The following is a 14269-nucleotide window of genomic DNA, read 5'->3' as shown; positions in this document are numbered from 1 at the left end:
TTAACCCCTTGCCCACTGTGAGCAAGAGTCAAAGCATCAAGCTCTTGGGGGGTGGGGTGGGGGGCTGGGAATCACACAGATTTTCATTTTTAAAGTTAAGAATAACACAGAACCCTGCACACAGATAAATCAGAGGCAGAAGGGAAAATTCCTTTTAAAGGGTGATTAAGAAAGGTTGGAGGGGAGTATAAAAGTGAAAATAAATTGTGGAGGCTAATGTACCAAATTTGTAATGGAAACAGCTGCTAGCTTTCTCCTTCAGTGTTTGGCATCTGGTGCAACATCACAGGAAGGATTGTCAAAGGATCTGGACATGAAATGTAAACACAGATTATCAGCCAAAACTCAGGTGCTATATTTATAAAACAGTAGCAACTCTTCTTCCATGTATGTGTGTGTGTATATATATATACACACACACACATACACACCTGCCTCATACATATGACTATATATATCGATATACATACACACATACATGTATACAATCCTGTCCTTAAGCAGCAACTAGTAACACCATTACATGACATTGCACCTTACTACTGGCTGAAGTAGGTAAGAACATGCATTTAATTCTTACTAACACTGGGTGTGGAACAACCACCTTCATTGTTCTCCATTTGCAGCAGCATTTTTTCATTTAAATAGCAAAACTCTAGTGCAATTCAACATATAATCTCTAACATTAAACCAAGGCAAAAATTAACCAGTAAAACTTTATGTCAAATATGTTCAATATTCCCAGAAATACTCCTACAATATTAGATCTTTATCATCAGTGCAAGCTAACTGAACAACTCCCTGGACATTTACTAAATCAGATTTGAAACTCCTAGCAGCAAAACAAAGTTCCACTGAATAATGAGGTCCATTTCTAATTGTATTTTCTTCTAGGACCTTTTGTCGCAGAGATAGAGATCTAGTTTCATTTCCCTCCTTTAAAAAGGAAGAATTGGCAAGAACATGAAACCCCAAAGCATGCAACTACTGCCATTACTCCACTGCTATAAGCCTATAATAAAGCACAGATTTGATAGTACTATCCATGTAGTGTGGCGAACCACACACAAATAAACAGTTCTCCACAAAGAATGAAAACCCAAAGACCAAACCCTTCCAATTCAAACATTATTGTTGCTTTTAACATAAGCCATCCGCAGAAATCAGCCAAGGAGGTGACAGGAAATCCAAAAATAATTTGGTCTGGCCCTACGCACTATGAGAAAGATTACAAGTTGCTTTAAACTCTTCTTACTGGTTGAGGGAAGCAGTGAAAACTGTAAAAAGTTATGTTTATGTAACAGATACCTATGGTACCACTCTTGTGAAAGACTTATTTCTACCACAGTTCAGAACAGCATCACTGAAATTCATCAAATAAATGTGGCATTTGAGTAGTGTGAAGGGGGGGGGGGGGGGGGGGGGGGGGGGAGGCAACTTTACAAAACCACTGTATTAATTCAATAGCTAATGCAAATGACTAAATGTGTGCAAAATCAAACCATCCAGTGCACATAGTTAAGGCGGCCAGATGTGCCTCAAAATATCCTGAGAAACTGAGTCTAAACCTGGTGCTTTCTTTTATCAAAATGTAGAAAGCGAGCTGTAGTTTACAAAAGTGTGACCAATTGGAGCTTAGTCTTCTGTTGCTAATTGAAGCATGAAAAAAAGACCCAGTTTCTGAGGGCAAACTACAAACACATACTTTTTATATTCCACTGCCACATGATAAAAAACAGAATCAAGCTGACTGATAGAAATTTGACTGGCAACCAAAGACCAAGCTATTACTTCAAACCGTTATGGGAAGGCAATAAAATTGCTACCAGGTCTCCTCATGTTACTCTTCAATAAAAAGAAGCCATCAGGGAAATAAGAGGAAAAGAAAACACATCAAAACCTCTAAAGTTCGTTTAAGTAAGAATACATTCTGTGGCATAATGCCATCTGCTTCTTGGTTAACGTGACAAGACAATTCAACAACTAGAATACCACTGTTTTGAAAACACCAAGTAACCACAATCAATAGATTTTAGTTTGCTCTTTTGACTGCAAAAACTGTGTTCACATGCCACTATTGGCATATGCTTCAAACATCCCCATGAGGGCATTTTTCTTAGATTACTATTTGGTAGAGATTCTCAGGAGACTGAACACCTCAGCCAAGCTGGGTCTGTGCCCTGGAATAAGATTTTGGGTAGGAAGACTCAAAAACTGGATGAAAATGATAGAAGATAAGGAACCCAAATGTTTGGTATTTATTTTTTCTCTAAGATTTATAAGTCAAAATAGTTGAGGAAGATTTATCAGAAAGGACACACAATTCAACATAGCATGTCTTCACTTCAAAGTTACTGAAACAAAGAGCTTCACATTTAATTTCCGATGGCTTTGATCTGAATAGCCCCAGTGGACATTACAGGTAGATGCTAGAAAAGTCGATCCCTTTGTTTGAGATTTAGCAGTATTTGCCAACTTACAGGAAAAGACGACATATTCTAAACTTCTGACACTAAAATGCAACTTTTTTACTTGCAGTATGGGCTTAAGACTGCAGAAAATTTAATCAATACCATAGCTACGCTAGAGCTGGACAAACTATATATATACAATCATCAATCCTATTTCATTGCATGCAACTTACCCTACCCTACGTAAGGTGTTTAATCAAGTAATCTTAGATATAAAATCACATATATCTTATGTATGTGCAAAAAGGGGCACCAGAAGAAACTACCTACTCCCAGCCCCCTGAATTTTCTCTCAGCTTAAAAAAAAAAAAAAAAAAGGGGGGGGGGCTGTTTTACAAAGAAAGTGCTTGTCAGTCAAGTCACTCTGAATAGTTTTACAACCTTTCATTCAAATGTAAAGGCTTTGTTCCAATTGCCAAGACCATTTAGTCTGAATTAAAAGCGAAAACCCAACAGAGAGTGCCTACTGAAACCCTTGGCTACAGTACAACCAAAAGTCATAGTCTGATCTTCATATTTGCCCAAATGGCTACTCATAGCCTGCAGCAAACTGGCTTTAATTCAAGAATGTAATAATAATTTTTAAAATCTTGTAATTTAAAATCTCATTTTAAGAAAACCCCTTAAGTCCTGATAAGAAGCCTGGTAATTATCTTTACTAAAATTATCTCATTTCAAACATACTTTAAAGTAAATTAAAAAATGATAGCTTGTATTATTATTTTTAGTGAAATGCTGCACCACAGAAGAGCTCCACTGGGCAGAAACACTCGGATGCAAAAAGGAGGGGGGGGGGGGGGGTGTCAAATTGAAAAGAAAAAAATATAAACAAACTTTTCTAAATTAAAAAAAAAATATTTACTTTCTGTAATTATGTGATCATCATAAATTTTCATGGAACGCCATTTTGCTGTCTTTCACTCAACAGGGAATGTTGTGTACAGACCAGAATTTTTAACAAGATCAACACATCTTCTGTGATTATTATTAAGAAATAACTCTTTGACATGTAAACATACTACACAAAACACTAGTTTTCAGCAAAACTATGGCTAGCCCTTACACTGAAGTCACTACATCCATAGATCCACAGGTGTGACCCTGTGTGAGGACTCATGGGAGGCTGTATTTCTGTTGTAAGAAATAAAGCACAATTAAGAATTCTGTCAGGTAACCTCTCCAGCCTTTCAGGAGATGCAGTGACGTATCACCATGTACATTAGAACATTATACAAGTACAATATAAAGCTGGTACATTGCTAAGCATATTATGTGAAGAATAACCTGGCTGTTGGATCATCTGTACAAAGTACCTTAGCTCAAAGCAAAGAAGACTCTGAAACTTGGTTGTATTCCGCAATCTTCATTGTACACCAAGGCACAAATATGGAACATGCAGCTGGCATACCACTCAAAATTTGAGTACTGTATCTGAGAAATGCAGAACATGTGGCAGCGACACAAAGCTGGAAGTAATCTAACCTTTTTTCAAGGATGGGTGATGGAAATCCAAAATATACAAGTCTTTATCCAAAACATAAGTAAAGGTGGTATTTCTGATAGCAGAAATGTTAGTATTTCCAAGACCATATTCCTGATGATGCTTATAAGATGTGCTCAGTAGCACATGTACCAGCAACACCGTGTAAGATGTGGAGAAACACAGGTATTTTATTTTTTTATTCTTTTAGCCTACTTTGACAAACGCAAATGGCATGGATAACACTGAGCAAGTAACGGGAAAACTGCACTCAACATGCAAAGGATGGGACCAGTTGACAGAAAGCAGGCCACTGAATCTCCCACAAGCATCAGTACTATGGAGGTCATTCATTTCTGGGGCGGGGCAGGGGAAAGACACGAGTTTTAGCATGCAAGAAAAACTGCATATTTCAGATTTATGATTTACGTTGTTGTCGATAAAATAGCTTTCCAATTATCAAGGCCCTGGTAGAAGAAGCTGGAATGCATTATGTGTTAATGATCACAACCAGGGGTCCAAGCTCTACTCTTTTGTCAGAGCTACAGCAGATCCTCCCCGCAGCTTCACCATTAACATGTCTGTTTCCTGTCAGACCACTCAGAGATAATGTCATTTATCTCAGGGCGGCACAAGACCAGTCATTAGCTTCAGTAAAAGACCTCAAACAAAGGCCGGACGGCGTTTTATCCAGGGCTCGCAGGCTCCAGCCAAGAATCTCATTGCCTAACAGTTCAGAACTTAAGTTATCTTTAAAAGAGTAATTTTTCCTCTATCAACAACTCTAGAACACTTCTCTGAAGAGCAGAAAAGTCTCTGCATGGAAAATTTTAGTCAGTGGTTTTGTGACATGCAATTAGGTGACTGATAAGAGCTTGCTAAAGTTATCCTTTGAGAGGCTGCCTTTTTTTTTTTTCCCTCTCCCTCCGCCCCCCCTCCCCCCCTTCCTTTACCTCGTAGGGAAAAATTGACAGAGTAATTCAGGTTCTACCTAAAGAGTAAGACCTTTGAAGAACTGACCCTTATTGTGTTTGCCTGCAGGAGATGATTCACCATTATAAATTCTTCAATGACTGAGCTTCTGGAAATCTCTTTAAATGAAAGTGGAACTGGTTAACTGTACGCATGAACATGTGTTTTCATAGTCTCTCCTGTATTATTGCATTTCAGAAAGCTTCTATAAAGTGCCAGGTGAACTTTTTTTAAATAATGATAATAATAATAAAAAAAAGAAAGAGAGTCGAAAAAAATATGAGCAAATCTCAGCTATTCAATTCCTGGTTTTATGCTGAAAACTAGGAACAGATGGTACTTTCCATGTTACTTGAATCTGGTTATTGAACACCTCTATGGTTACGGGAGATTTTGCTTAGCACTTTTAACATACATTTCATTTATTGGACTATAAAATGCTACTTTGGAAAAACAAGTCTTTATATAGCTATAATTAAAACAGTCTTGCAGGAAAGCCCTTTAACACGGAGAACATGGTTAACCTCATGACATCTGGACAATCAATCCTTTCCTTTTTACTGGATATTTATGAAGTTATTAAAATTGTAAAATTACCAATGCCCAAAGTGAACTATTTTTCCAGTAGTTCCGAGTAAGGTTATCAGCTTCCTTACTTTATTTTATAAACGTTCTAGACTAGCCTCCATTGTGCTACACTAACTCCTGCTTTGCACAGGAATTCAATAGCAGATCTGGCAGTACATATTGGCAAAGGTCAGCAGGCTCACACGGAAAGCTTTCCCCGGCCAAAGGGCAACACCTCTTCACCCAGCTCAAAAAGCACCGTCACACTACTAGACAGCACTACAGAACTTTAAGAACCTTGAGCCGTGCTTATTGTTAGACACCCATAGTTATCAATGTTTTTAACAGCTAAATCCCTTATGTAGCTTTCAAAACAGTTTGCTGTCAAACAACAATAGACTTTGTTCTTTAATTACAGCAAGTGACCTCCCTGCCCTTTTATTTCACAGCAAATAAACTACACACAAGGCTGGCAAGAAAAGTACATGAAAAGCATATCTCCATAACATCATTAATCAAAGCATGTACTTAAATGATTTACATCAATAGGTAAAATGCACACGGAGTTTCCTGATGAAGTGTAGAACACCCTCAAACCTGCTATTAAAAAAATAGTGAATATAAAATAAACAATACCAGCCAACATGTTAATTTGCTGAAGACGTGAAATGCTGTCTTAATGGGAAGCAATAAGTCAATACAAGAGAAAAACTCAATCCTGGAGTATCACTGGACAGATTCATTTAAAAACTGCATGTAGACACCTCTGATTATAGCTTTGTATCTTCTGTATTATTGTCATGTAAACACAGTGATTTTCACATGCCAAATACAATTTTCACATATCTCAGAGTAAACTGTGACCGAATCTCAAAATCTCCCTGCAACACACAAAACGCAAATTCTTGCAGATGCTCTGAACGCTTTTCCATGTAACAGCTGTTAAAAATACAAAAAACATAGCTAAAACAGATGAAGAGTTCATGCTGACAGTCAGTAACTGCTAAAAACAGTATGAATGAGAAATGGAAAATGGAGACAGGTTTTAACACCAAAAATCTTAGGAGTGGTTAGCCTACCTGTCAAAGCTACTTATTCAGACATGTCACTGGTGGCTTAACCACAAAATGGGCTGCACGAACACAGCTCAAACATCTTAGAATTACAGCATACTTTGACTTTATCCACATATTAGGGGAGTGGCGACTTTTACAACGTACTTGCGGTTTCTGCATAAAAGAGCCAGCAGAACACAGTCATTGATTTAATTAGGCTTCATAAGATCCAATTTATCATGTTTTACATGACTTTATGCAGCAAGGAAACAGAATAAATAGACCAAAAATAGACACTGAAGCATGCTGTGAAAGCTAAACAGTGACTACAACTCCCGGGAATCTGCTCCAAGCTTTTCACAAATAGTAAACAAATGCAGTATTATATTTCTGTAGATTACAACCTGTAGATTTTGAATCAGCAGACATGAACTCATCTGTACCTACGAGGAAACATCCAAATTCATGAGACGTCTTTCCTAACATTAAGATAACCGGAAACTGATTTTAATATGCAGGCTTGAAAATTATACATTTATCTACAGACACCACGTACATTGTGCAAGTACAGCATCTATGTTCCAGTGTATAAACAGTCAAAGCAAGAATACTTAAGGAATCCAAAACCCCCTTTAAAAAAATCTAATTATTATTAAATATTTGGGGAAAAAGCCAGAACAACAAACATAAAACACTTCAGTACCATTAATAGTGCCACAGGGTAGGCTTAAGGTTGCAGCCATTGTCAGCAATGAGTTTTATTATTATTATTGTACGTCTAGAACGGAACATTGTTTGGGAAAAGAAACACCAAGGGATGTTACTTAAGACAGCAAGCAAGCACATCATTGTGCCAGACAGTGGCCACCACTGCACGACTCTAATGTGTGAAGCCTGTATTAAAGTCGGTGTGTGCCAACAACAGTGTCTTACTGGAAATGCAAGCTCCAAATCTCCTCCTGGAGCAACAAAGTGTACTACTGGCTCTGAACCGCTCCATACATGTTTGCTCTGCATTTGCATGCCATCCAATTTACATTGCACATTACTGGCATGTATATGGATTCTTCATACAATTTCCTGTGTGACTAGAGAGTGAAAAGAATACAAAAACGGGAGAAACCACACCACCCTCTAATCTCTGTTGCCATGACAGCAGCCTTTGAGATACTGAAATGTTCAGATTGCCAGCTAAACAAAATTGTTGAATGTGAACATTTGGCTGAGAGATTAAAAGGCTAAGGGGGTTGCAAAAGGGCAGTACCTCCCACATTCCAGGCAGCCACTGAATCCAATCAAATGGCTCTGACTCTTTAACCACAGCCATTGTGAAGACCGGATTAGGGCAATTTATCTAGATAGTTAAAACAGATTAGAGAACTGCAATTTGAAGGCTATTGGCAACAGAAGTAAATGCCTACTGTACTAAGTTAATAAAAAGACTTTGCGATTTTAGGACACCTTTCCATCGCGAACAAAACTTCCATAAACCAAAGCACAAACATACGCACATGAATTACAGCAATCTGGTTTTCTCATCTGCATTTAGAAAAGGTCACAAGGCTCATTCAAATTCGTCCGTAGATACGCTATCTTTAAAAGCAGTAATACACATACAATATGAAATTTAATTTGTTCCTTGCCTTAAACAGAAGCCCTTGAAATTATCTTTGTGTTTTAACAAACATCTGATGTCACGAACACCCAAATCTAATCCTCCAGTCGGCTTCAACATTACAAAAATTTGAACATGACCAAAATACAAAAAAGCTGGTAACGGGTCATAAAAAGACATAACTTTTCCCTGAGACCTTCAGCCCTCCCAGACACTTGCAGACCATACCATACAGTTAACACCAACCCGAAAGTTTTCCCATCGCTGAACATTCACTCTGGGAAGTTGTAAAAGCAGGTAATTTAAGACCAACAGCTGACAATAAAGTCACAATCTAACACCCTGAGATTGTTCATTTGTGGGGTGTTGGTTTGCTTTATTTTTCAGGCAGACCAGGTTATCTTTGCTTAACAACCTGTAGAATTCATCAGACCCATAACCCTGGACCAATGCTCACACCCAGGTCCCCCAGAAGACGCCGTCTGCCCTACAGACCGAACAATTCCCACCGACACCAAAACCTCCTTGAACCAGCGCTTAACAAAAGCCAAGTTCTCCCTCCACCCTTCCCAGAGAATAGAGTCATGGCCATCTATTCTTACAGAAAGCATCCTTCATAATGTAATAGAAAGGAAGAAAGACACACACCCCCATCTGATTTCTTTCACACATTTCAACTACTCAACAGACAAGCAGTTCACATCCAAGAGCCAGCGGGGCTCAGCTATGAAATGTCCCCCAGACAGGAGACAAACTGCTCCCCTCTGTTTCGAAAGCTGTTTTGCACACATTGCATCTCAGCACAAGGTGCATTCCCCTCCTCCCAGCCTCCTCCTTCCAGGAAGAGGAGAGGCACCGCCTTTCTGCTGGCTCCTTCCACCCTGTTCTCTACACCAGCTTCTGGGGCCTCTGGGCTGCTGTACCACAGGAGCCCCCAGCATGATAAGCATCCTGCATCTCCACAAAGTGTAACGGCACCTCCTGCTTCCCCACCCCACCCCCCAAACACAATCTCAACTCCAGACAGCGGGTCAGAGGAGAAGGGAGAGGGGTCCCTTTAGACTTTGGGCGAGGAATGGCCATGAATGCCCAGCGGTGCTGGAAGTGTCAGCACATACAAGAACTGCTGCTCCTGGAGCCTGAGTTACACACCCCTCTAGGCAAACACACAGATCTCCAGCCTGCAAACACGTGCCATCCCACTGGTACCAACACTGCTGCTTTCCACTAAAACCTGTGACAGCTCAGTCAGGGCCACTGCAGGGTTTGTCCTTCTGGGTGAGCGCTATCAAAAGGAACAGACTTAACAGAAAGGTTCTCCAGGTCTGACAGGGAGGGGAAATCATAAGAAAGAGCAGCACACTCAAAACATGGTGTCTTCTGTCTAGGAAAGAGGTCTCAGGGCTGTTGTTTTTTTTCTTTAAGAGAAAGAGGAAGAACAGATGCATGTCACAAATAGCAGAGAGAAGGACACAGGAGCCAAACACACAGGGAGACACAGAAGAGGAGAGATGGAGAGGAGCTTTGTCCTACCTTTTCTGTTTTCAATTTCTTGATTCGCCTGTGGCTCTCTTCCTCCTCCTCTTCCTTCTTTACCAAAATAGAGTTCCCCATTAACCCTGAATCCGGGGTACTTTTGCTCACCTCCCCCACAGCAGAGGAGGTGCAGTGGAAGGGGCTGCTGCTTCCACCACCACCTCCCTTGGCCCCAAAGCCATAGAGGTGCCCAGGGGGAGCTTGGCCGCTGCCACCCCCACTGCCGTTGGGGTGGCCCTGCTGCAGGTCATGCTGCTTGTCCTTCCTGGATTTTCCCGCATCCTTATCTCGCTTGGAGCCTCTGCTGCCTGGGGCTTTACCTGCTTTTTCCTCTTTGCTTTTCCCACAAGAGGCAATGGTGGTGGTGTTGCTGGTGGTGCTATTATTGCCGTTTGGGTTACTGCTCACGCTTTGACCCAGTGCTGAATTCATGCCAGTTGCCTCTCCAGGGCGCCCTTGGACTTCCTGCCTCTTGCCAGCACTGCTGATCTCAGGAATCCCATACAAGGAAGCAGAAGGCAGAGATTTATTAGCATCCTTAGAAGTTTTACTCCTTTTCACTTTTGATTTGCTAGTCTCTTTGTGAGAGGAATTCCCCTGGGGAGCAGAGGGCTGAACAGAAGCAAATTTTAGGCCATCAGCTAAGGCTGAGGTAGCATTAGCCCCACTGGAAGCCAGACCCCCGCAATCCTTGGAGCTGGTGTTACTGCTGCTGGTGGTATTAGTAGAATTATTCATCTCAAATTTCTGTCTGTCCTTCTCCAAATCGGCATCCAAATCAATTATTAAATTCCCAACACCGATTTCCCAATCATCGCCACTGTCGTAAGTGTCAACCGTGTTTGGATCCACACCTTTTCCTGCAGTGGAAGTGTTCAATGACATCCTGAAGATGAGATCTCTAGAGTAAAAATCCGATGAACTTTCCTTTGGAGATGTGGGGACATTCGTTTATCTCCGTTGGGCTCTCTTAAGTTCAACTCTTCTTGTCTTCCTCCCCGAGGTGTATCTAGGTTCACAACCTGCAGTCCACGTCCACCTTGTCCTGTGATGAGGGGGAAAGTCAAATATTTCTTGTCTGGGTTTTACCAGAATATAATACAACTAATAAAAAGGGAGCAAGGTTAGGGGGAGCGAAATCATTTACCATTGCCCCATTTTTTTCTTAAGTTTGTTAAACCGGAGGCTATGACCATGATGCTTTTATAGCGAGCATCTTTAATCTAGTTGGATACCAATATCCATAGTCTCTCCTAAAAAAGTCACGTCCACAGAAAGGAGGGGAGAGGGGGGGGAGAAAAAAAAAAAAAAACCAAAAAAAAAACCCCTACATGATTTAAATCCACAAAGCTCAGGAAATACAGTCTTAGAAGTGGTGCCTAGCTGCTGGAGCACATGTTGTAATCTAACCCCTGGACCACCACCTAGGCACGAAAGGGAGAAAAGGAAGATTCACAGATTCACTCTTCGCTGCATTCCATGGATTTCGTGGCTTTAAACCAGACCCTTGAAGTTTTGTGACTCTCCTATATTATCTTTTGCCCCCGTTCCGCTTAATCTCTTGTGGAAGGGGTGAGGGAGCACTAAGGGAAGTGGGAAACCTCATTTTTCCTTGCCACAACACAGCTTCTGTTAAAAATCAACAGCCTACAAACACAAATGTTTACTGGAAAATACTAAACTCCATAGGTTAAAAAAAGAAAGAAAAGAAATAAAAAGGTCTTTTTCCTTTAGAAAAATATTATCAAGATAACAGTTCTAAAAGCAGTTCTAATGTACTCCTAGGTCACACAATTGTTAGGTCTGTTAAATATAGTATTACTGACTGTACAGGAAACTGATTAAGACATACACTTAAGTGATCTGCACCAAGGTGGCCTCAGTGACCGCAAATGAGTGTGTGTTTGACAAAGCTTAGTTAAAACGATTTTTAAAGCGATCTCTCCCTTTTACAGTCGAATGTGGAAATATTTATACATAGATATGCATAATGCTTACCTTTAATCCTTTATCATTTTTTAATTAAACCAGCAAATCAAAATGCTGTTCCCACTCGTCTCAGCAACAACTCTGTGCCTCATTTTACTTAAAGAGCAAGTGATCAAGAAGTAGAAAGCAAGTACCATCTCAGCCAGTATAAATCGGTCAATAACATATCTCCCCCTACTTTGGCACTCGGATCAGAAGTCCTTTTTTTGTTTGTTTAGGTTTTTTTTCCTCCTTGCTTAAAGAAAAAAAAAATGCTGAGCCTCACAACTTTACCAGCTGGTAGGTAATATTTCACATTCAGAACTGAAGCATCAAGGACCAGATTTTTGTTTGTTTGCTTTTCCTGAATAAGCACCGTGAGGTAATAATCATCACAGTAATTAAAAAAAAAAAAAAAAAATGTTTCCCCAACTTCACACTCCGTCTTCAGCCCCGGACCTGGGAGCCATCCTGATCAGTAAGTAATGATCCCATGAAACAAACCTACAGGCGCCCGGGTGTTACAAGACAGAATGTGCTAACATCGGGATAAATTAGTGAAAGGGAGGAAGGAAAAAAAGAAGAAGAAAGGACTGAAAATCTGGGCTGGATTCCGCCTGTTAGTTGGGAAGTGGCATTTTTTTCGCCCGTCCTGACAGATCTGATTTCTTGAAGTAACTTGAGGGGAAACGGGGGGGGGGGGGGAGGGGGGGGGCGAGGAAGAGGAGGAGGAGCGGGAGGGGGGAATCACTGATCTGATAAACCGGCTATCAAAACATTTTGTGGGAGTGGAGGAAGGACAGCGTGCTCTCAGACGAAGTAAATTTTCCCAGGGATCAGATTTCGGGGAGGGGGGTGTCTGTGCCTGTCGTCGTGTCCGTCCCCCCGTCCCCCCCCCCCCACCCGCCTTGAATCTGCGCGTTTTAGAAATAGTAATAAAAAAAAGCATAAGCACAGTTTCAAATTGCTGTCTCGGAAAAAGAAAATAATAATGAAAAACCCGGGAGCTTGGGCTAATCAGTCATGCGGTAAGTAATTCAGTAATTAGAGTCCGAGGAGATAAAGCAGACGACCTTTTTTTCAGGACAGATCGCTCCCACCTCATTGTCTCGGCAAACCCCGCAGTCTGCTCCTGCCCCCCGGCCGCCCCCCGCCCGCCTCACCACCCCCACCACCCCCGAGTCAGACGGCCTTGGAGCTTTAGCTTAGTATTTTTAATTAGCCGGCGATGGGAAGCTAAAAGCCGTAATGAATTGCCGGTGGCGGGCGAGGGAGTGGGGGGTGGGGGACGACGACGGGGGGACGGGAGAGGAGGGGGGATGCGGGGGGGGGAGAGGGGGGAGGAGGGGCGCTCGCGCCAGCAACCGCCAACCCCCGAGGCGCAGCGGTTCCGTTACAGTTCAGGCCGCCCGCGTCACGTGAGGCTGGCGGGCTCCATTGGTTGTCGTGAGAACAAAAATGGGTGACAAGCGTATCCAGCGAATACGGGTCGGGTTTTTAACACACATACACACACACACACCCCCCCCAGAAAAAAAAGGAGGAAGAAAAAAACAGGAGGAAACACCCCCCCCACCAGCACCGCAACACACAGACAGGCAGGCAGACAGACCGACCGACCGGCCCCGCCACGCCCGCGGCCGCGGGGATCCCTGCCGCCCGGGGGTGCTCCCCGGGAATACCTTACCGAGTGCCCCGCCGCCCGGCGGGGGGTGCCGGCACCGCGGGGCTTCCCCCTGCTCCCGCCTCGGGACGGCGAGCGGCGGCCGGCTGGCAGACTGTGGCGGGGGGGAAACCGGCCGAGGCACCGGCGACCAACGGGTGATCCCACCCCCCCACCCCCCCACAGCTCCGGCCTCGCGTTCCTGGCGTCTCCGTGTGACAGGAGAAATGCCTCCCGTGCCGCCGGATCTGTCGGTACCCCATCACTCCTCCTAACGAGCGCCTCGCTCGGGGGCCGAGGCGGGAGGGGACGGTATGCAGGCTTGTCTGTAATTGTGTCACTTTTATTTTTCCCCCTTGGTTAGTTAAAACCCCAAAAAGGCACTATGCTTTAACGCCCCCCAAGTGCACCGTCAAGTATGATTTGTGTGACTACAGTGCTTTCACCCTCCTATTTCCCTCAAATAACTCATCCTGCTTGTGGGAGTCTTCTTCTTTTCTTCATTTTTTTTTTCTTTTTAAACCCAAAAAAACCCTAGTTCCCTCAACTCCCAAAACTCGTAACACTCCCCTTTGCAGAGAAAAAAAAAAAAATAAAAATCCCCTCTAAGTGCTATAGACACACCACGCAACCGTACTTACGGTCTGTATTGGATCGAGTTGACCTTTTCCTTCTAACTGCATTGAGTGTGTTTTTGTTGCAGCCGCTTTTTATTTTAGGAAAAAAAATCTAATGTCTTCAACAGATTTATTGTGTTTGGAAGAAGAGAGCACCAGATACCATGAACCTTCCTTTCTTTCTAGAAACAAAATTAAAACAAAAAATAAAAACGGGGGAGAGAAGAAAAAATAGCATCTGTATCTGTCCCCTCACACGCTGACACACACACAGGGGACACGGGCGCTGCCCCGGCGGCGGCGGCCGGGGTGGGGGAGTGGGAGC

General features: G+C 42.5%; 1 protein-coding gene across 4 annotated transcripts in view; it reads right to left on the bottom strand.

The window, feature by feature from the left end:
- The window catches only part of ZNF608 (zinc finger protein 608), a 65918-nt gene extending 53377 nt beyond the window's left edge, over positions 1-12541 (bottom strand). The window contains exons 1-2 of one of the 4 annotated variants that reach the window (XM_080372648.1): positions 10551-12541; positions 9694-10180 (exon numbers count right to left, since the gene is read on the bottom strand). In XM_080372648.1, the coding sequence (XP_080228774.1) occupies positions 9694-10128 (435 nt within the window). In that variant the 5' untranslated portion in view covers positions 10129-10180; positions 10551-12541. Of the gene's footprint in view, positions 1-9693 lie in introns of all 4 variants that reach the window. The other 3 variants (XM_080372646.1, XM_080372645.1, XM_080372647.1) reach the window with 3 other exon arrangements.
- Between the last annotated feature and the right edge of the window lie 1728 nt (positions 12542-14269).

Source organism: Falco punctatus (assembly GCF_963210335.1).
Source record: "Falco punctatus genome assembly, chromosome: Z".
In the NCBI taxonomy this organism is placed as follows: domain Eukaryota; kingdom Metazoa; phylum Chordata; class Aves; order Falconiformes; family Falconidae; genus Falco; species Falco punctatus.
The sequence above is the reverse complement of the archived record's forward strand: the minus strand, read 5'-3'. Positions and strand labels throughout refer to the sequence as shown.